At 37.5% G+C, this 23,724-nt stretch overlaps 1 protein-coding gene across 1 annotated transcript in view; it reads left to right on the plus strand.

Annotated features, from left to right (window-relative positions):
• The first annotated feature begins 10,809 nt into the window (after positions 1 to 10,809).
• The window catches only part of SLC35F5 (solute carrier family 35 member F5), a 36,852-nt gene continuing 23,937 nt past the window's right edge, over positions 10,810 to 23,724 (plus strand). The window contains exons 1-7 of the mRNA XM_004773363.3: positions 10,810 to 11,088; positions 11,972 to 12,062; positions 12,202 to 12,343; positions 15,458 to 15,601; positions 18,251 to 18,313; positions 20,406 to 20,487; positions 21,293 to 21,483. Of these exons, the coding sequence (XP_004773420.1) occupies positions 11,049 to 11,088; positions 11,972 to 12,062; positions 12,202 to 12,343; positions 15,458 to 15,601; positions 18,251 to 18,313; positions 20,406 to 20,487; positions 21,293 to 21,483 (753 nt within the window). The 5' untranslated portion in view covers positions 10,810 to 11,048. The remainder of the gene's footprint in view (positions 11,089 to 11,971; positions 12,063 to 12,201; positions 12,344 to 15,457; positions 15,602 to 18,250; positions 18,314 to 20,405; positions 20,488 to 21,292; positions 21,484 to 23,724) is intronic.

Consider the following 23,724-nt stretch of genomic DNA (forward strand, 5'->3'; position numbering starts at 1 on the left):
CCTTGGTTTTTGAAAAACCAAAGCAATTTCTTTTTTACCATCACCCAAAAATATTGTCACTTCCTTGCTTAAAACTGATCAATCGCTTACCACTGCTCTAAAAAGGGAATCTTAACTTTACCACGAGCCTCAGGACCCTGCACATTGGCTGCCATCTGCCTCTCCATTCCCATCTCATACCTTTTCTTGTCCACCAAGGCTTAGGAACACCTGGCCTTCTTTCTTAAACCCACCTGTTTTTCCTCCATGGGGTTATTTCCCCACGGCCCACAGTTCTCCTTCACTGGGTTGGTCTGTCTTTGGAACCAAAGCCACCTGCTTTAGAGAAGCCCTTCCTTGATACATCTGTTGGAAACCAGCCTATCCTACTTACTAACACATCTCCATGTTTACTTCCTTCAGAATATTTATCACTTTCCATATGAACGTTTTTAGGCATTTGTTTGCTTATTTATTGTCTACTTCTCCCCTTTAGAAAATACGCTTCAGAATATAAGGGCGTTGTTTGTTTTGTTTATTGCTATATCTCTAGGTGCCTTGGGGTTTAGGTCATTCTTAGATGGTCCACTATCTTGAAGAGAGCACGGAACACTTAATAGTAGACACTTAATATCGAGCACACTCAATAAATATTTGTGGAGTTGATGGATATATCCCCCATATTGTCTAGCAATGGTCATACATGAGACCATCAATAAATACTTTTGCTCAATTTTCGTATGAGGGTCTGTGATAGGAAAAGCATCTTTGCAAAATTATATAATTTTTTAAAAATTTTTATTTATTTGAGAAAGAGAGAGCACAAGCGGGGGGAGGGGAAGAGAGAGAGGGAAAGCAGATTCCCTGATGAGCAGGGAACCTAAGGCAGATGCTTAAGGGACTGAGCCATCCAGGTGCCCCAAATTATACTATGTTTTAAGTTAGAGTTCTAGATCTTGTTCTTCAGAGTTACTAGGAATTACAATGTCATAAACCTATGATATACAATATTTAGTATAAGTAAAAATAGATACATACACACAGTTGTACGAACCTGTATTGCAATACTTTCAAAGAATGTCCTATACATGGGGAACCTGGGTGCCTCAGTGGGTTGGGCCTCTGCCTTTGGCTCAGCTCAGGTCATGATCTCAGGGTCCTGGGATCGAGCCTCCAGTTGGGTTCTTTGCTTAGCAGGGAGCCTGGTTCCCCCTCTCTCTCCCTATCTGCCAAATTGTGATCTCTCTGTCAAATAAATAAAAAGTTAAAAAAAAAAAAAGAATGTCCTATACATGGGGCACCTACATGGCTCAGTTGGTTAAGCATCTGCCTTCTGCTCAGGTCTTGATCTCTGGGTCCTGAGATGGAGCCTCAAGTAGGCTATGTGCTCAGCTGAGAGTCTGCTTCTCTCTCTTCCTCTGTACCTACCCCCAACACCCTGCCCTAAGCCCCACCCCACCCTGCTCATGCTCTCTTTTTCAAATAAATAAACTCTTTTTAAAAAGAGAATGTTCTATGCATGAAAAGGCACATTTAAATATTTAAAATTATAACATCATGGATAAACTTCACTTACTAATGTGTCCTTTTGTGAACTCCAGGAGCAAAACCAGGTCTGTGAATGCCTGGCCAAAGCGAAAGTCCCAGAGATAGCTTAAGGTTTCTCAGAAATGTAACTTTGGCCACAAAAGCAATTCTCCTTCAACAGAATTGCTACCTAGAAAACACTCTCTATTACCTAGAAAATCTACTCTAAGGAGTAACTTAGAGAAGTGAGATGGTTATATTCTGTGACACCTCCCCCCCAAACACTCTTGCAAATTAGCCAGGGAAATGAAAGTGGTGGACAACACGGCTGATGGAAAAGAGCTGCTGTTAAGGAATGGACTCAGTCATTTTAGGTCACTAAGTATGGAAGTCTCCCTTTTTTGGAGTTTCTAATATTCGTAGGTTGAATATTTTTATGAATTACTTAAGCCAAAGTAAAGAGGGACTCTTTCATGTTTCCAAAACATAAGCCTGCCTCCACCTGACAGATGGCTCTTAAAAGCCAAATGGAGCCTGGGCAGACTGAGCTTCTGTGACACGAACTACCGAGCATGGACAGCTTGCAGGACACCATTCTTGGGGCTTTCGGCTTATAACCGGAATTCACCCAAGCTTTCAAATGGGTACAAGTACATAGTAGCAGCTAGACCCCTGGTTTTACCTGCTGATCTGCATACACACATAATGCTGCGTCTCATGCCCTGAAAGTTTTCCTGTACCCCTCTAGTGATATCTGTAGTTTGAGATTCTCTAAACACATGCACATGCATGAGGTTTTTCTCTTTTTTAAAAATTACTTAGAAGTGAGAGTCATTCCTTATAAAATGAACTGTTTTAAATTGAACATTCACTACCTCCACCATGTTTTGCAACCACCATTCACATCTATTTCCAAAATATTTTCATCATCCCCAAAGGAAACCCTACACCCATTAAGCAGTTGCTCCCTATTCTTCCTCCTCCAAGCCTCTGACAACCATCGTTATATGCTCTGTCTCTATATGGATTTACCTATTTTGGATATTTTTATATAAATGGAATCATACAATATGTGACTTCTTGTGTTTGGCTACTTTTACCGTAGAGCAATGTTGCAAAGGTACATCCATGCATTATTCCTTTGTATGGTTGAACATTCCATTATGTATATGGACCTCAATTTGTTTATCCATTCATTCATTTGTGGACATTTGGGTTGTGCTATAGAATGAATGCTTGTGTCCCTGCCCCCATTCATATGTTGAAACACTAATACCCAATGCGCTGGTATTAGTATTTGGGGTCTTTTGATGATGCTTAATTCATGAGGATGAAACAAACCACCATGAACGGGAATCACGCCTTACAAAAGAGGCTCCAGAGAGATCCCCTGCCCTTCCCTAGCACATGAGGGCACAGAGAGAAGGTGCTGGCTGTGAACTAGGAAAAGGGCCCTCACCAAATTACAGCAACGTCAGTGCCTTCATTTTGAACTTGGCAGCCTCCAGAGCTATGAGAAATGAATTTCTGTTATTTAAAAGCCACTCAGTTTGTAGTATTTCGCTATAGCAGCCTGAAGGGATTAAGGTTGCTTTCCCTTTGGGCCACTGTGAGTAGTGCTACCAAGAACATGTGTGTACCCATACCCAAGCTTTCTCTTCCTCGGGGAAACCATTACATGTGGCGTACTGCAGAGGGCTTCCACCTGTCGACATCATTGTTGTGCTGCTCTGTACCCACTTCCATGACCTTGATGGCATCAAGTTTGTGTGGCTCTCATTTTCTCTTTTGAGGTATATCCTTTTCGAGTGCTGCTTGTTTCTCAATTTCTTACAGAATTTTGAAAGGTAGAAGCCCTTTCTTTGTTACTTCTCTCCAGTAGTCTTTAGTGAGGCTGAGATGCTAGAAATGAGACAAATACAAGGTTTTACTTAATATTGCTCCTCTTTTCTGCAGACCAAGTCTTTCTTACTGGGCCACAGTCATGTTCCCTGATTATTTGTTTCTTAGGATGAACCATTTCCCAGGAAAGCCTCAGTCTTCATGTACCTGTCACTGATTCCCAGATAATCCTGAATGCCTCTTAGACTCAAGCTAGAGCTCCTGTTACATAGAGAGAAAAAGATTCACAGTTAAGTCTTCATTAATAGGAACATAATGTTCTGAGATAACTTGACTATATCAAACACACGTGGCTGTTTATTCAGATATGTCTACTGGTCATGGTCACAAATTTGACAGTTTTATAAAATATGGAGCCTAAGTCCCATACATTCTATCCACTCTACTTCCCCACCTCTCTGGTATATGAGCTAGACTTGGTGATTTTTTTCTAATGAGTAGACAATGGTAAAATGATGATGTGGCTTCCAACACTAGGTCATAGAAGATGTTGTGATTTCTTCCTTGCTCTCCCTCGTACTGCTTGCTCTGGGGGAAGCCAGCAAGCCACCATGTCAGGAGGACACTTAAGTAGCCTGAGGAGAGGTTCACCAATGGAGAAAGTGAGGCCTACTACTAAGTAGCAAGGAACTGGGGCCTCCTACTCTCAGCCATGTGAATTAGCTTTCTTAGAAACATAACCACCGGCCCCATTACAGCTGTCAGGTGATGGCAGCCCAGCCACCATCTTCTGGACTGCAACCTTACGAAGAAACCTTGAGCCAGAACCACTGAGCTAAGCCACTCCCAAATCGCTGACCCAGAGAAATTGTGAAGTAAATTTTAAATCTATTAAGTTTTGTTACACAATAATATATAATTACTATGTTTATTGAAAGAGCTGGACTTTGCAGGATACAAACAGAAAATAACATTATTCTTTCTTGCCTTTTCCCCTAATAAACATGCTTTCTTGCTTTGTTCTTTGCTGTCCACGATGAAATAATAGGCATGTTGCTTAGCTTTTCTGGATACTTTGATATTAAAAAGACCACTTTTGTCTAATAATCATATAATTTGAGCTAACATTCAATTTAAGTTTCACTCTGCTGCCAACTCAGGGATATATTTCAACCCTGAAAGCCTGTCATCAGGAGGGAAGTGTGGCTGGTTTCTTTATTTTCCATCTTGTTCTACTTCCTCTCCCTCACTCCCTAGGCTGGCCCTAGGATGCCTCTGCAGATAGGGGGTGGGGTAGAGGAAGGAAGCTCAGTAAGGAAGAGAAAAGGTTTTACTTGATTGGTTTGGCTGTAATAGGACATCATGACATTTGTTACTTCTGGGAATGGTATAGTAGTACACTAGAGTCTGCCTGTGCCAACTTGCAAGAGCTAATTGTTCAATGTTAAGCCTAGCTGTCATTAAAAATTAAATTATATATTAACTTGTAATTAAATGTTTTAAAATAAGATAAATACTCATCATCTCTTAGTTAATTAACTACATTTTACTATCATCTATGTTCTTGTCTTGAATTTACTTATGTCTATTGCATCTGTTTGGTAGAAGTACTTTATAATGATGTTCTACAGTGCGTCCTTCCCTAACATCACATAGATGTCATATGGTTAGCCTGTTCGGTGTGCTGGGAGTCTGGAGCCCTGGAATCATACATGGAAGTCAGAAATGCTATAAATCTCGACCCTTTTTCTGAAGATCTATTTGTTAAACCTTTACCAGAACATCACTGCTGTAGTATATTCCAAATGCAGGTCTGCATCCTCATGGAATGCCTCTGTTGGGAAACGTGTTTCCTATAGTTACTTTGGCATGGTCCCGTCTCATCCACCCTACCACTCGTGATCTTCCCCTGAGCAGTTCTCTGTTAGGGATACCTTATCCCTATAAGCAGCCCTAGTAAATAGTCATCCTGGCCCAGGAGAAACTCACCTTCTTTTGCTCCACCTCAAAATATAGGCTGTTCCCATTTCCCCATTATCTTGCAGTCAGAGCAGCAAGACTTCTGCAGACTCCAGTGCCTCCTGTCACTCTGACACCAGTCCGTGTGTTTTGTGTTCCTTAAACTTCAGTGAACATGTGCGAGGACCTTTAAATGATCCCTTGAAGTGCCTGCCCTCCCCTCTTCCCTTGGTGTGCTAGAAGAGGAGAGAAGCATACCTCCCAATTCCCGTGGAGATGCTGATGGGGTTGTTGAGATCACGTGACAACTCTCTTCAAGCAATTATTTTCCCGTCTTTTGAATCCTCTCATAGATTCTTAGTCTACATATACAGCCTGGCTACAAGTGGTGTGCTGATGGTAAACTGGAATAGGACACCCTCTTTATCAGTCCCCCATAGACCGATAGTCTGAGACCTCACCTTCAAACTTGACTCTCTTTTGCTACCTATTGTTTATTCTGTGTTTGGGGGCCTCTGCTCAATGCAAGAGAAAACAAGAATAGTCACATCTGTTACATGTGTCTTAGCCTCAGTCTGTTTTTTCTTTCAAATATTCTCCATGGGGAGTTGAGGCAACCTAGGCTGTACATGGGCCACATGGGCAGAGGAAGGGTTCCAGGGACTACGATGCTCAGGTTGGGTGGTTTACTTAATGTCTAAACAGCAGATGGGAGCCCAGGTGTTGGTGCAAATGATAAGAGAAGAAGCCAAGGCTGTCCTGGATGAGTGGTATCAGATATTAAGTATCAGGAACAGAATATAAGCCAAAGATGGGAGATAAAAGAACAAGTTAGAAGCTGAGGAGGTCAAGATCATGTTGGGAAGTGAGTTCTCATGAGCTCATTACCATGCTCTAGCCTCTTGGCATGGGTCACTCAGCTGGCCTGGGCCTGGCCAGCTGGTTGAAGGTACAGGATGGGCATGAACAGTGCCATTTTAAATTCCTCAGGATTAGTTAGATCGTCTTGAGTTTCTTGTCTAATACCTTGTCAATTATGGAAAGATATTAAAGGAAGTAATATTCAAGTAAGGCCCTTTTCAAAATGAGCATCAGTTTGGTGGCCACCACAGTACACATTCCTAATGGGATAATAGAGAAGTACATTTAGATTCAGTATCTTCTAGCCTAGCAAATGCCTGCTGTAATTACATAATCAATTTTGCCTATAATATGAATTCCTTGAAGGCAGGCTCCTCACCTTATGCAGTGTCTCCATTGAATGACCATACTAGTAAATGCAGAATGGACAGTAATTTCTGATCTACTAAAAGTGTTCCTTATTTTTAATTCTTAGGTTCCGTCTTAAACAAAATAAAAGTCCAAAGTCTCTGGCCTGGTTTCCAGAGCATGGTACAACTCCAGAACTCACCTGATCTGTCTCCTTTCCCATTGCTTCTTTACATATATGCTCAATCAGTTTTATAACTTGCTTCTGGACATACCTTTTCCAGATGCTCATGTAGGGGACCAGAATATGCCACCCCCAAATATGCTACTTTGGCATATGGACTATTTTGAGCAAATGAGAGTTAATAGATACAGAAAGAAGCCTTCCTGAGGTCTCCTTTATCTGACTAAAAGCTGAAACTTATGAAAAATGAGGACTGCCAGAAATCCCCCTGCCCAGGGCAGTTTCACGGCCATGAAGAATATCTTCAGGTCACTGTGAAGGTGGACCTGCACAAACATTTATTCCCTCACATGTTTACCTTCCAATTTTCTAGTGCTTTTGAAAGTTTAAAACTTTTTTCTGTTGTTTTGTTATTTCTCCTTAAAATGGTTGTTTTGTTAAGATGCTATATTAGCCCAAGTTCTAGGCACTCCTTTGAGTTTCGCTTCACTGAGTTTTTCCTGAGTGATGTGTGCTATCCATGTTAATAAACTGCTTTTGTCAATCTGTCTTTTGTCAGTCTAATTTTACAGGGTCCCAGCAGGAGAATCTAGGAGGGTAAAAGGAAAAATAATTTTCTTCCCCTACACTCACATTCTTTTACTCTCTTAGAAATCATTCCTCTCCCTACTCCCTCATCAAAAGATGGAAGTTCAGAATAGGTGCAAGTTCAGATTCTACCTGTTCCTAAAGCCTTCTCTATCTAGATCTGCTTGAGGCCATCATGCCTCCAGAGCTCAAGCCCATGCCTTCAAGGACGTGGCAATAAATGAGTATCAGTCAAGCATTGTCTTGGCATGCCTATTCTATGGGTCTTTAAAACTTTTACTCAAATTTCTGTTGATATCTTGCTCCTCTAACCCGCCTTGAAATGCTTTAAAATCTAAGACTTTGTTGTGTTCAATAAACCTTCAGACCTGAGCTATCTCAGAACCTCTCAAGTTTATGACTCCCTGTAGCATATGATTTACCCCATAAAATGCAGGAAGGGACACATTCAAAAGCAGTCTTTTATATACAATTTTTAAAATTGTAAACCTCAATCTATTAAACTATACCTTGGAAGCAAATAAAATCAAATATTTATTAAACTATGTGCCCAGCATTCCAGTAGGTACTGCAGAGAATAGGATACGTAATAGACTTTTGTGAGAGACTGAAAATACAAAAGGACAATGACCAGAGCATATATAAAAATAGAACTCTGGCCCACAACCTCTGCAGCAGTCTGTCCAGAAAGGCAACCACAGTCTCTGTGGCAATTAGCCGAAATGGTCAGGACTTACAATATTTTTGCCCATTCCAATCTAGGGCCAACTAGAGAAAGGCATTCACTCACTCCTAAACAATCACATAGAATGTCTTGCTTCTCATTAGCTTTTTTTTTTTTTTTTTAAAGATTTTATTTATTTATTTGACAGACTGAGATCACAAGTAGGGAGAGACGCAGGTGGCGTGGGGGCGGGGGTAGCAGGCTCTTTGCTGAGCAGAGGGCCCGATGTGGAACTTGATCCCAGGACCCTGAGATCATGACCTGAGCCGAAGCCAGAGGCTTAACCCACTGAGCCACCCAGGCGCCTGCACTAGCCTTTCTTGTGCCAAAAACCTATCAGCATGTACCCGAAGCAGTTTCCTACTGTAAAGCTTTACCCTCCGTGACTGCTTCTGGGTCTTGGCCCAATTCAAGTGAGAGTGGCTGACCACTTGCTATGGCAAGTTCTGAATAAATAAAAATATCCTTTGCTTGTTCTCATTTGGGTATTCTTCATTATTTCCCTTTTTGGAATTTATAGGTGATTTCAATTCTTAACTAGAGGCCCCAGACATTGATGATATAATTATTTATAATTTTACTAGAGATTGAATTTTGAGGCTGGTATACAGGAGAGTTAGGTAGTGACTGTTTTGCACACAGACAATTTTGCTTTCATATTCAAATGTGGCATATATTCTTTACAGAAGAAATTATATTCTCTATATTTCAGGTGTTTTGTTTTGGTTTTTTTTTTTGTGTCAGACTCAATAGCTGATGAATCTTAAGGGTCTACTATTGAGAGAGCTCAGTGAGGAGTAATCAACTTTGAAGACTGAAAAGGGAATTAGTACAAATAAAAGATCAACCTTTTAAGCCTGTGATACCAGAATAAAGGTGGTGCCAACTAACAGAAATGGAGACTTGGGAAAGGAATTAGGTATAAAGGTCAAGAGACAGTGGGAAGTTCAAGCTCATTCAACAAATATTGACTGCCAGCTCCATGCTAGGTACTATTCTAGATGGTGAGGATATAGTGGAGAATGATATTGACAAAAACCCTTGCTTTTGTGGAACTTATATTTGAAAATGCAGACAGCTGGCATCTGGTGCAAGACTTTAAAGTTACAGAGGACTTATCCTTAAGCAAGATATGTACTTGGGGTCCAAAGAAAGGAATGCCTGAGATGAGGATGGTGTCACAGCACAGAAACCACACCAGAGTCTGCTGTCACACAGCAGTACAGTAGAATTTCCTTCTGAGGATAGTGGAAAAAAATGTTAATGGAAGATTAACCTAGGGTTGGAGACTACTTGAAGAAAGCTGGTCTAAAATTACCTTATCTTCATTGTCACAAGAATATCACAGCATTTGTCCTTTAGCAGATGCTCTGGCAGTAGGTGGTAATAATGGTAACTTGCATTTACATACATTTATAAAGTACTATCATTTACATTATTTAATTAAGAAAAAGCTAACAATATCTCTATAATTAGAAATGGAGAACTGAGGCAAAATTGAGAGTAGAATAATTCTCAAGATTACATAACAAATAGTGGTAAGATTAAGAATTCGAACATAGTTTTCCTGACCCTTTGATCTTGAGAGGTATTTATACTGCTATTATTTTTTCAGTCTATAGATCATAAATGTAGCATACAATGAGCTTAACACTCTAAAGAATGTTAAAAAAAAAAAAAAAGAATAAAAAGGGTGCTGGCAAATGTATGCAACCAAATTTCCCCAGAGTAGTAATTTCAAGTACATGGTTAAGACTTTTCTAATTCTGAATGATAGGCTTCTGAATGATTCATTAGAGGTGCTTGATGCTGATCATTTATTAGAAACTGAATCGATACGAAAAATGTGCATTGGTATTTTCTCATTACTTGAATATGTATTTAATTTTAGTCAAACAAGAGAAGATTTAAGAGAATTAAGAAATGCACTATATTGCCACTATGAAAGTAGTAAAATTTCTTTGTGCCGTCTGAAGAAGTGAAAAATGCGATGGTGGTGGATAACTCCAGTTAAATAACAGAACCCTTTAGTCTTGTTTTTGTCTTCTGAGTATCAGTGAGGACTTTGGCCAAGCATTTCTTCTTATGGGATATGGATATTCAAAAGATAGGAAAATATCTATACAGCTTACTATTTTCATTTGCGTTCTCTCTATGTGCCATGAATTGATCTAAGCCCTTCACATTTGTAAACTAATGTAATCCTGGCATATATTTATATAGGTGTATATACATAGGAGTGTATATAACAGACAGATGAGGTAGGTACTATCAGTTCCGTCTATGAAGAACCCGAGGGCCGGGGAGGTGCAGCAGCTTTCCCCAAGGGACATAACTAACTCCGAGAGCTGGGATCTAGTTTACAAACAAAAGGTTCCAGAAAATAAAAATCTCCCATGCCACTTTGGTTTTCGTTCCTCTCCTCGAGAAAGGGATATGGAGAGCTTCCTGGCCGAACTTTGTAGGAAATGGAGTTGTCAGCTTTCTTCCTAGGGCGGGGCCCTTTACAGGCCCGGCCACCTCCCTCGTCCTTCATTCCGCCCCAGCCACCCACTCCCGCTTCCCTCTTCTTCCACCACGCCCTGCTTTACTTCCATCTCCGCTCCTCCCAGTGTCATTGCCTTGCCTTGGAGCTCCGCGCCCACTGCCTGACAGCACTCCACTCCACGCCGCCGAGTCACCCTGGAGACGCGCACACGCGCAGTCCGCCGTCGCGCCGCCGTGACGTAACCCCGCGCGGGCGACGTCGGGCTAGGGGGCGGGGCCGCGGGGCTGGCTGGCCGGCTGGGGGCGGGGCCGGGGTCCAGCTCCGGGCCTCCGCGGCCATCGCTGCCTGCGCGGTCCCTTCCACTCGTCGGCTCCCCGCCCTCCCGGGTCGTGTGGGGCCGCGCGGCGTCTGCAGCCTCGCCCCGAGGGACACCGCGGCTTCAGGGGCTGGACCTCCCTCCAGCGCAATGTCAGGCACCGCGACAGTTCTGTGAGTCCGAGGCCGCGGCCGTGGCGCTGGGCGGCGGCGGGTCCGGGCCGAGGCCGCTCATGGTGCCGCCACGACACCAACGCGGGGCAGGAAGGCCAGGTAAGCAGGCAGGGGAGGTCCCGAAATTCCCCGGAACCCCAACTGGGACCGAGCGCCCATGAATGGTCCCACCCCCCGCTCTGGAGTCGGTGGAAGCTCCCTGGCCGAAGTGGCATTGGTCTCCAAGGGGCGCGTGAGGGGAAGGCTGACCGGGGCGTGTGAGCCTGGTCTGGACTCCCGACACTAGTGGGAGCTGCTCGAGCGCCGCCTCCGTGCTTTTTCTCACTCCCTGGGGGAGTGTCACCGGCTTAACTTCTTTTTCCCCCCCATCAAAAGAAGAGAAGGATTCCATTTAACAGCTGTTTTCTCACTGGTCTCCGGGGAGTTGCTCTTTCGATCTAAAGAGACTAGATGCAGTGACAGGCAAGGGTGGGTGGGGAAGCGAGAAGTATTCCCGCACTCTACCACGTGAGACGATTGGAAACGCGCCCCCAAGACTCACAACTAATCGCTTCCTGTCAATCAGTCAAACTCCCCTCCAAGAGATCGAAGACAGGAAAAACAGAAACGGGCGCCAGTCTGGACAGTGTGTCTTGGGGTGGATTCCTGTCTAGCGAGAGGCGAATGGAGTTTCTTGATTTACGAAACTCGAAACTCGAAGGAGCTTTGCCTTTTTTTTTTTTTTTAAACCAGTAGCTGACTACTCTTACCCATTGCCGTTTATTAAAGATTGCTTTTTTTTTTTTTTCTTGGACCACGTACTTTTCGGAGTATAATTTGAAACATACAGAGAATAAGGAAGCTAGAGAAGAGTGTCAGTTATATTTAATGCATTTGGTGTTTTTCTTTCATTTGTTCATTTTGAATTTTAAGAGAAAAAAGATGTGATGAACCTTTTTTTGAGTGGTTGATGTTTGCATAAGCATTTTATGGCTGTTTTTAGGTGCGCTGAGTTCTTCACCTCCTTATAGGCTCAGATCTGCCAGGTTTTCAGGCATTGCCCTTGAAGATCTTAGAAAGGCCTTTAAAGTAAGGTAAGCCCCACTTTTAATCTGCTGTGTGACTTTCCAACAACATTGGCTAACAAATGTCAAATGTTTCTCTTATACTAATTTTCTCATTTTTACATTTAAAAAATCTTCTCTATTGTGATTTGTATTTTCTAAAAAACAGACTGCAAATGGTGTGTGTATTTATCATGAACCGGGTGAATTCCCAGAGCAGTGGTTTCACTCAGCGCCGGCGAATGGCTCTTGGGATTGTTATTCTCCTACTTGTTGATGTGATATGGGTCGCATCTTCCGAACTTACTTCGGTAGGTAATTTTTGTCTAGGAATGATATTGCATTATAGTAATACTGCTGCTCATCTGGGGTATCTTGATAATCATTTCTATCTCTCATGCTGACTTAAAGCAATAATTTGAATGTGGTTGAATTATGTTCTTTGATAAGTGAATTGATGTCAGTTCTAGTTGAAACAAAAGATACTGTTTTTGTTTCAGTTTTCTTAAGTCTTTTAGGGAGGGTTATTTTAAAAAATGAGGATTATTTTAAAAATTCGATTATCTTATTTTCTTTCTAAATTCAATTTCTTTGTTTATAAGTAATATTTTCTAGTGGAACAAGTATCTAGGATGTACAGCCTTTTGTCACCATTTAGTGGAAAGAAAGAATGCTTTTGAACAGGTGGGTGAAAGTGATCAGAGATTCCATGTACAGGTCACTATAATGCATTTGCATGGGTGCATACACATTTATACATCTGCTGATTCAAACACTGTGAAATACAAGGTATACGGTGATTGCATTCAGTTAAATTTTACTTTTATCAGTGTCCTCTTGATAGTAATGCGTTACTTTGAGTGCACAAAGTCGTTTTTCTTTCTAATTATATATGTAGATTTTTTATTCTATTTGGCTAATGATCTCTATAAAAAGATGTGAAATTTTTTTTTCAGAAGTTACTGCTTTTCAACTTACATGTTGTAGTCTTAAGGCTAATATACAAAAGGAAATAGTATTTATAAAATGAATTTAAATGTCAAAAGAAGCAGTTTGCTACTGCTGGTCATCTCACATCATAGTTAAGTAAATAGTGACTTAGCTATGTCATTATAGCCAATGAGTAAATGCTTTTTTCACCAGTTTGGAAGTAGGCTCTGGAATACAACAAGCCATTTATTATTTTTCAATTTTCTGTAACCTTTTTTTTTCTTTAGATGAACATTCTGTAGTTTAACCACAAAAAAATCTCTGTAATGTTGAAGGGGAAATAAGCTTATCTATAAAACTTTATTTTAATTTTAAATGAATAGCTTGTTTTTTATTTGTCAGGTAATAAAATTTAGGACAGAGAGGATCTGGTCAAATTAAAATTTAGCAATCTGTATCTCTTAGTAAGAGGATATTTTATAGTTTTGTTACCCAAGAGTATATGTAATATGTCTAATTCTTCAGCCAAATATGCACATCGAACTTTTGAGATAACATTGTGTATTTCAACAAGTAGATCAACCTTTTCATTAAAGAAATTTTCTAACATATACGAAGTAGAAAGAATGGTATAATGGATTTTCATATACCTAACAACTATTAAATTTTGCCCATCTTCTCTTATTAACCCTTCTCCAGACATGTTTTCCTGAAGTATTTTAAAGTCTATTCTAGCCCTTGTCAGTTCACCTGTAAATTCTTTCATACTCAATTCAAACTGAAAAGGTCCTAATTTTTAAAAATAGAATCACCATTTTATTAACAAAATTATATTCTAATAAAATTAATTATAATTTTTAAGATCATCTGTTACTTGGTCCATATTCAAATTTATGTTGCTTTCATTCCTTAACTATATTCCCCCAACCCCACCTTTTTTTTTAAACCATGCTAATGATTTGTTGGAAAAACTGGATCATTTTTCCTATAGGATATATCACACTGTATTAGTCCGTTTGGGGTGCCACAGTAAGACTGCCATTAGCCTGGTTGGCTCAGGACAACAAACATTTATTTCTTAGAGTTCTGGGGGCTGGAGAGTTCAAGATTAAGGCACTGGCAGATTAGGTATCTGCTGAGGATCCACTTCCTGGTTCTTGGGTGGCCGTCTTTGTAAATATGTTCTCAAAAGGCCAGAAGGTCAGGAAAGCTCTCTGTGGTATCTTTATAAGGCACTAATTCCTTTCATGAGGGCTCTGCACTAGACCTAATCACTTCCCAAAGGCCCCACCTCCTAATATCATCGCATTGGGAGTTAGAATTTTAACATATTAATTTTGGGGGGACACACAGATTCACTGCATAGAACGCATTTCAAATTTGGCTTATTTCTTTGGGGTATCACTTAACTTGCTCCTCCTTTTCCCTTATTTCCTGTAAAATGGTAGTTAAGTGTAAAGTCCTGGTTTGATTCAGGTTCAGTTTTTAGGAAAAAAATACCTTGGTCATTAAAAAAAAAATACCTTGATGGTACTGGATCCTGTAGAGTATCATCATACATTCATGGATTTTTGTGTATTTCATATGTTTCAGACAATTGTAGTTACTCCTTTTGGTACTTAAACTTTACTATCTTTGACCAGTGGAGCCTCTTCAAATTGTCCTTTCAGTATGACCCTATTAATCTTTAACGTCCTTTCTGGTGCAAGATGCCCCAGGTTCATCTGATAATTTTCTTCCCCATATTTAGATTTGATCATTTCTTTAAGAACCCATGGTTTCTTTTATTCCAAGATGATACAGAACACCTCTGGATTCTATAGGTGCTCATTTCTTTTGGGTTATTTTTTTAGGCCTTTCAGTGTACGTAACTAGGAAATTTTTTTTTTTTTAATGAAACAAAAAAATCATGAATTCTAAGCTAAATGAAGATTATAGGTTTTATATAACTTCCTAGTAACGTTAACCTTCATGCAGTTTTATTCATATGCCATTCTGCTTCATTGCCTTTCTTTATGCTGTTTCCTCTGGGCTATTATTCAGCCCTACACATGCAGCTCAAAAATAGCTTCTCTTAGGAATCTTCCACAATCCTCAAAATGGTCTGTCTCCCTTTGGTAATCCCATGGTACCGGTACACCCCTGTTGTGGTACTTAGCATATTATGCTGTGTACTTTTCATATATATATGAAAGGAAAGGCTGTCTTATTTTTCCTTAGCTCCTAGCACAAGTACTCGTGCATAGTAGGATTTTAATGAAGGTGGAACAAAATTTTTTTTGGAAGTTGATGCTGCTTTGTTTGGGAATATTATCCTTTGTATACAAGCAAATATAATATTTAGAAATGAGTATAAAGTATTTTTGTAATCTCTTCTGATCTTCCCTTCCACATGAACTTCTAGAGTCAAAAATCATGTAATAGCCTTATTTTGTTGGAGATAAGTAATAAGATTTAAGGTCATCTCATAGTTTATGTACACTTTTCCTCTCCAGTATGTTTTTACTCAGTACAACAAGCCATTCTTCAGCACCTTTGCAAAAACATCTATGTTTGTTTTATACCTTTTGGGCTTTATTATTTGGAAGCCATGGAGACAACAGTGTACAAGAGGATTTCGAGGAAAGCATGCTGCTTTTGTAAGTTTTAAATTTTAAGTATTTGTGGGAGAGGGGATTTAGTTTTACAAAGTTTAAAGTTACTAGTTTCTTGAAGGACAGTCAGATTCGGAGTGGTTCAGTTAATTGAGGATAGCATGATATAAGAAAAACGTACTTTTGTCCAAAGTTTTAAATTTATTCTTTTAATCAACTTGGTATCATAATATCTTGTGAGAAATCGAAGATATATAATCATTTTCTTTCCCTTATCCCAATATCCTTTGGATTGTTAAAAATATTGAACTAGCCCAAGTCATTAATGTGGAGATAAAAGATAAAAGTGAAGAAGATGATGACTGTCTGGAGTCTTTGGTGATTTGCATACTAGATGAGTAGCATCTAAATAGTTGTAAAGTTGCTGGTTAGAAGTAAAGTAAAGCAAGGTTTTGTTTATTAAAATGAATATAGGCTATTTCAAGCCATCTTTCAGATGTTTGGCTAACAAAATTATATTCTTTCCTTGATGTAACATAACATGCTGATTGACACTGTTTACAGAAATGGCAGTGTATATAGTGATATATCTTCTAGAAGTAGAAACTAAATTTTTGAGAGTGAAGACTATAGAACTGACTCTTAAATTATTTTCTTTTTCAATTCTTTCCCCTTTTTAAAAAGAATTTTGATAGGATATACATTACCATTTTAGCCCTTTTTTTCTTGCCCCTCATTTTTTACTGTAGTAAAGTATATATGATATAAAATTTACAACTTTAACCATTTTTAAATGTATAGTGGCAGATAGTGAACATTTTAAATGTTTATTGGCATTAACTACATTCATTTTGCTATGCAGCCATTACCACTGTCCATCTCCAGAACTTTTTCATGATCCCAAACAGAAACTCTGTACCCATTAAGTAATAACTACTATTCCCCATTCCTCCCAAATACTTTCTTTCTCTATTAATTATTTTCTTTTATGTGTACTTTTCTGTGCATTAACTAGTAGTATTTCTCGTCTTTTCTAATGAAAACTTTTGTTTTTTACTTTGCAAAAGCAATACATACATATTATAGAAATGCATGTACATTACTGAACATTTAGAAAATACAGAGGAACAAAAAGAAGAAAATAGTAATTCTACCATTCTCAAGGAATAACTCCAGAGTATTTTGACCTATATCCTGTTATTCTTTTTCATGTGTGTATTTTTATTTTATTTTTTACAAAAGTGTAACTATACTATTATGTCCTGTTTTACAGTTGGCTTTCTGTTCTTAGTGGTATATCATGAACAACTTTCTGTGTAATTTAGTATTCCTAGAACATTTTTTAATATTAAGTTTTTTTTTAGATTGTAGTAGTGATACATGTTCATTGTTGAAGAGAAATTTATGGTAACATGAAGAATAAGAATAGTCTGTCCATAATCTCACCTTTCTGCAACCACTGTATATATATATGATACTTCTGTAGCTATGTGTTTACATGCATATATTTCAAATTATAGTAGAAGTCACGTTAGGCTATATCATTGTCTAACTTGATTTTACTTTCTACTTAACAGTATATCATTAATACCTCTCCAGGCTAATAAATAAACATCTGCTACTATGTTTTCTATTTTATTTAACTGTTCCTTGATAGTTTGATTATTTCCACTTTTTCTTTTGATGCAAGTAAATAGGAATATCTTTATACACATCTGTAGTTATTTACTTAAGAGAAATCCCCAAAGTTTAATTGCTGGATAAACAGTAATGCCATTTTTCAGGCTTTTGCTTCCTATTGCTAAATTATAGTCTGTAATTCATATCTCTGTTAGCAGTACATGAGATCAAATCCTTATCACAATCCGTATGTTTACCAGTTTGATAGGTGAATAATGATATTTTGTTTACTCTGCATGCTTTTGGTGTTTTTTAATATATTTGTTGTACCGTAGAATTCTTTTTGGAGTTACCTATATTTTGTTCATTTTTCTACATTGACTCCTTATTGTTTTTTTAATATATTTATTTCACAGTAGAATTCTTTTTGGAGTTGTCTATATTTTGTTCATTTTTCTACAGTGACTCTTTATTGACACAGGAATTCTTTTAAGAGCATGGGCTCTGGTGTTTGAGTTTTGTTCTTTCATTTGTTGATTTTATGACCTTGAGCAAGTTATTTAACCTTTTCAGACTTTAAACAAGGATAATAATAGGGTAGCTGTGGGTAAATAAAAACATGCTTGTATAGCAGTAGCACTAGCGTAGGGTTCTCCAAGTGCAATCCAGTCCATTAATCTTTTAGGGAGTTCTTGATGTTATTACTATTATCATGATAACACTAAGAAGTTATTTCTCTTTCACAAACCCTCCCATCCTTTACCTTCTTATCTGAAATGCTACAATAAATGGTATTATGCAGAGGTCATAAATTTTGTATTTAGATTGACTTTGGTTTTAATCCTGGCTCTGTTACTTAGATGAGATCTCTCAGCCTATTTCTTCATCAGTAAAAAGAAGATGATAATACCTACTTTGCGTAATTGAATACTTGGCCTTAGCTTCTATTATGATTAATAATAAGTATATCCGTATAATACTATGGATTTTTTATTCTGTTCCATTGAGTGTGACTGACAACAGCCTTACTTTATACCATGAATTTAATTGAATTTTATGTCCTGTTATCTGTAGTTTGCAGATGCTGAGGGTTACTTTGCTGCTTGCACAACAGATACAACTATGAATAGTTCTTTGGTAAGTGCTTTTTTTCTCATCAGGATTGGAATGGGTGGAGTTGAGCCACGATAGGAAGGACTGAAATAGCTTTATAACACCACTATATTAGGATGTAGATATATCCTAATATTGGGTGCCCGCCATAAGAATTGTAATATGGTACTTTGTTTCTTGGGACCCAGAAGTAAGCAATTCAGCCCTGTAGGAGAGAGGGGAGGGGGGCATTGATTAAGGAGTGAAAATCCTAAGGGATAGTCCTTTGTCCTTTGTTTCTTACTAGGTTCATCACTTTGTGTTCATTATTATCATCACTTAGAAGCAAATACATTTGTTTGACACTGAGAATATATAAGCCAGTTGTTCATTTGTTCCATAGATTTTTTCCACAAAATTTTAAGAGCATTTTTTTTTAGATTTATTTTTTATTTTAGAGGAAGAGGGAGAGCACGAAGAGGAGGAGCCAAGGGAGAGGGACAAAGAATCTCCAGCAGGGCTCTGGCTCATGACCCTGAGATCATGACCTGAGCCTAAAGCAAGAGTTGGATATTCAACCAACTGCACCTTCCTGGCGTTCTAAGTGTTACACACTTGTTCTAGGCTCTAGAAATATGCAGCTTATGTCCTAGTATTTGAGAGTGTGTGTGTGTTCAGGGAGGGCAGAAGAGACAGATAATAAGTAGTGTGTAAGTAAAGTAATTAACATATTTACTTATTTTAAGCATTTATAATCCAGTTTGAGAGAAAGTATTTAGAAATCTTTTTTTTTTTTTTTTTAGACCATACTTAAGGCTTCTCTTTTAAGATGTATTGTTCCAAATGTGGCATTCTATCTGAGAAAAATTTTAAAGTTACTCTAAAGTTTAACATCAGTTTATTAAACCATTAGCTTTGTGGCCTTATTGTCAGTGCAATTTTTTGCTTGTCTGGCTTTTAGAACTATAGTTGCATGCAAGGTAGGTTACCAGGTATTTTAAAGGTATTCTGAAGCTTAGAGAAAATATCATTCCATTTCTCTGGTATCTTAAGCATCAGAAAAATTAATATCAGTTGTTTCTATCAGGGTAGAAGGCAGAGTTGAGGTGATAGACTATTCTTCTACCTACTCTAATACTAATTTTTGCTGTTATCAGTAATATGGGTATGTCACATCTTTCTGGGCCAAATGCTATAATGAAAAGTTCAGTGTAACAAAGAGATTGTCAATTTTCAGATCCTATTGCCTCTTCACTTACTGCATAGTTTTTATTGGCAGAGTTCTATACCAAGAACTAAAAGAGAATTAAATAGAAAACATTTTCTGTTAATTTAAGAAACAGCTTAGTTGGACAATCATGCCTTAAATATAGATCATTTAAAGAACATATGTAAAAACAGTAGAGGAATTCAGAAACACTTAAAAACATAGACCTTTAGAGCATGGTTAGATAAACCTGGCAATGCTGTTGTCTACCACTTGATCATTTTATATCTCTGTTTCTAGGAAAGTTTTTAAAAAATGCCATTTTATGAGGTTGTTATGAGGACTAATGAGAAAGACATGTTTAACTGCTCTGGACTTCGTAACTGGTACATTGTAAGAACTGATAAGTGGTAGCTGTTTTTTCTTGTCTGTTAATCCTCTAATGGTTTTCAGGAATCTTAATTTTTAGTTGAATCTTTAGTTGAATAAGATAAAACATTTGGCAAATACACATACATATTAGATCTTGTTTATCTCTTCATTGTCTACCTTCCCCTTTAAACTGTATGATCATTGAGGACAGAGACTTTGTCTTTTTTCAGTCTTATATCCCCAGGATCTAGAACAGTTTCTGACGTAGTAGAACCTCACCATGTATTTGTTAAAAAAATAAATGAAAAGGAATTAGAGCTAATCTGTTAGCTTGAGAAGGAGATCTGCTTTTATGACATTTAAATGTTAAATATAATGTGCCAGTGCTCTTCCAAAACGTTTTAAGAATATTCTGCTGTGGTGAACAGCAGAATATGGTGGTGAACAGCTGTGTTTTGAGTGGTATTTATGTCTACATTCCATCAACTTAAATTTTAGCCAATGTATCCGCCATTTTACTTGCTGTTTATATTTATTTCTGTTTTTGTTACATTCTAGAGTGAACCTCTTTATGTTCCTGTGAAATTTCATGATATTCCAAGTGAAAAACCTGAGAACACAAACATTGATACTGAAGAAAGTAAGCAAAACTTAGAATTTTATAACTTAGAAATGGGAGGAGATTTTAGCTTCATGTAAGCCATCCCTAGACTTAGTGATTTTGTGGGGTGGACTCGGATCAACTGGCATTTCTTCTTTTCCATGTGGTATTGGCTTGGCCTCTAATCTTCCAGAGTTTGACTGGAAGTTTTTATTTAAACCGGAAATAATTTCCAAATACTAGAAATCTCTGTGGTTTCATCATACATATATATACATATAAATACATAAAATATATATTTATAAATGAGTAAGATCCTCTTCAACCATGCCATTTGAGACTCCTAATAGCAAATTGTATGGGTTTTGTTGGTTCTGTGAATTGAGTAAAGAATACCAGCTCCAGCATAAGTGCAGTATTCATGCATAATACTCTCTTGCAAAGAATAGACCTCTAGAGGAATGTTCTGCATGCTTGACCAGGAACATAATTCTCATAAGTTGGCTTTCTATGAAGAAAAGCCCAAATAAAGTTTTACCATAAATGCTAAAATAATAACCATACTATAATTCTGATCTAGGCAGTTGTTTATGTATACAGTTGCAGAACCCTTGTTTGAATATTGGTCTCATTTTAAAACCTTTTGATAGATGAAAATGTTCTTCCTGTTAACTCTTTGAGTAGAACTGTCTCAGGTAATAATATAACTCTGGTTTTCTTTGCTGTGCAAGTCTGATCATATGTCGATTAAAGAATATGCATTTATCAGTAAATTAAAACTTGTGACTTTCATTGGACGTGAGGGGAGATGTTAATGATTTTGTACTATACTTTTCCTTTTAAGCTCCCAAAAAGTCTCGTGTAAGGTTCAGTAATATCATGGAGATTCGACAGCTTCCATCAAGCCATGCATTGGAAGCTAAGTTGTCTCGCATGTCACATCCTACTGTGAAAGAACAAGAATCCTTATTCAAAACTGTGGGAAAGCTTACTGCAACTCAAGTAGCAAAAATTAGCTTTTTTTTTTGCTTTGTGGTAGGTCTTCTCTTTTTTATATGTTTAGAACTTGAATTTTAAGACAATATATGTGCCAGCAGTATGCTATTGAAATGTAACACTGTTAGGTTGCTTAATTGTGACTTTAAAAAATACTGTGGACTTTGTGTATCAAAGTCATTGTTTGCTTATCATACCTCAAAGAAGCCAACCAATACTCTTAACACAACAACTACTTATATATATTCAGAATTTGGCATTGCTTCATGGTCAGGATAACTAATAATTGTTTTACACTATGATAAATACAAAGGCTAGTAAATATCCAAGTAAGAGTTTACTGTATGCATTGATTTTGTCAAATAAGTGGTTTTGTAATTGTATAAATGACAGGATTTATAATTAATATAATTAATTACTTTAATTATAATTAACTAATTTGTAATTTGTGGTCAGTTTAATTAATAATTTAATTGTGATTAAATTTGTATAAAGGCGGTCAAATATTTTAGCAAGTACTCATAGTAAACATTTCTACAGAATTCCTTATATTGTTAATACCTTTCCTGTTGTATTGATAAACTGAAAATGTGCTGAAGAATTCACATAGAATAATCATACAGGAAATATTTTGGAATAAGCTGGGATTAGACTTGTCTGAGTTTGTGAAAACTGAAATTTAGAATTTGATAATGGATTTCAGGGCTCTTTTCTATATATGTCATTGGAAGCAGTCTAATCCAAGGTTGTTTAGTATGATCCTTTAAGATTTAAATTTGTACTGAGCTCTTATTTAAACACTAGATAATGCAGTGCTTATGTCAATATCATTAACCTGATTATAAGATTTTTTTTACTTCTCAGTTTTGCCTCATTGCTGAGCCCATTTTTCTCCATCCTCTTCCTGAGTAACATCTAGTTGAGTGATACCTTGATTAATATATTCACCAGTACAAGTAAAAAATCATTGTGAGTTAGAATGATATATATACTAAAATTAATTTAAAGGCTCATGGATTTGGATTATGCTGTTAATTATTTTTTTTGTTTGCTTGTTCTAAGTGAATGTGAGGCAAGACTAAGACTTACCATTTGTTACCTAATTTTTTTTTCTTTTAAATTTTTTCTTTTTTATTTTTTTATAAACATATAATATATTTTTATCCCCTGGGGTACAGGTCTGTGAATCGCCAGGTTTACACACTTCACAGTGTTACCTAATTTTTGAATGACACTTGAGGTGAAGAATAATAAAAGCATCTATATAGTAAAAGTTAAAGACAAAGGGGGAAAGATAAGAGATTAAATGAGTAGTGTGTGTGTGTGGTTGAAAGAACCTGGGTGTGGAATGGGATGATTATATCAGGAACTCCGATTAAGAGGAAGAAAGCTACTTTGAATGAGCACACAATTCATCTCTAGGCAAATCGGTAAAAGGAAAGGCAAAAAGAAAAACCTCCTGAATTACACAACTTATTGCCTATTTAAAAGAAAATACTTCCCTTCATTGGATAAAGCAAACTTTTTTCCAACTCACAACTCTGAGAATGTTACATAAATACATAGGTACTATTCCATATAGCATGCTGATTTACAGATACATATGTGCATATAAAAAGCCTTTTTAAAAATTGTGGTAAAATATACATGATATAAAATTTGCCATTTTAACTTTTTTTAAATTTTAACCATTTTTAAATGTATAGTTCAGTAGCATTAGGTAAGATCACAACCACCTATCAAGAGAACATTTTTTCATCCTGCAAAACTGAAATTCTATATCCATTAAATAACTCCCCTTTCTTACCTCTCCTAGCCTCTGACAACCACCATTCTACTTTCTTTCTCTATGAATTTGATTACTCTTGAGTACCTCGTGTGCATGGGCTCATACATTGTTTTTTCTTTTCTTTTTTTTTTTTAGATTTTATTTATTTATTTGTCAGAGCAGGCAGAGGGAGAAGCAGGCTCTCTGCTTAACTGACTGGGCCACCCCCGCACCCCACTGTTTTTCATTTTATGACTGACTTATCTCAGCATAAAGTCTTCATCCTTGTAGCATGTGTCAGAACTTTCTTCTCTTTCAAAGGGTGAATACCATATCACTATATGGATATTCCACATTTTGTTTATTCATTTTTGGTGTGCACTTGGATGGTTCCACCTTCAGTAGTCTTTAAAAAAAAAAAAAAAACTTTAGTAAGTTACAAGAGTAGGAAATGATGTTAGTCTTTATTAAAGGCACTTCTGTAGAAAGTCAGAGTAATATGGTCCAGGTAT

The sequence above is a fragment of the Mustela putorius genome, unplaced genomic scaffold, assembly GCF_011764305.1.
Source record: "Mustela putorius furo isolate JIRA1106 unplaced genomic scaffold, ASM1176430v1.1 tig00003867_pilon_pilon_pilon, whole genome shotgun sequence".
Classification (NCBI taxonomy): Eukaryota; Metazoa; Chordata; class Mammalia; order Carnivora; family Mustelidae; genus Mustela; species Mustela putorius.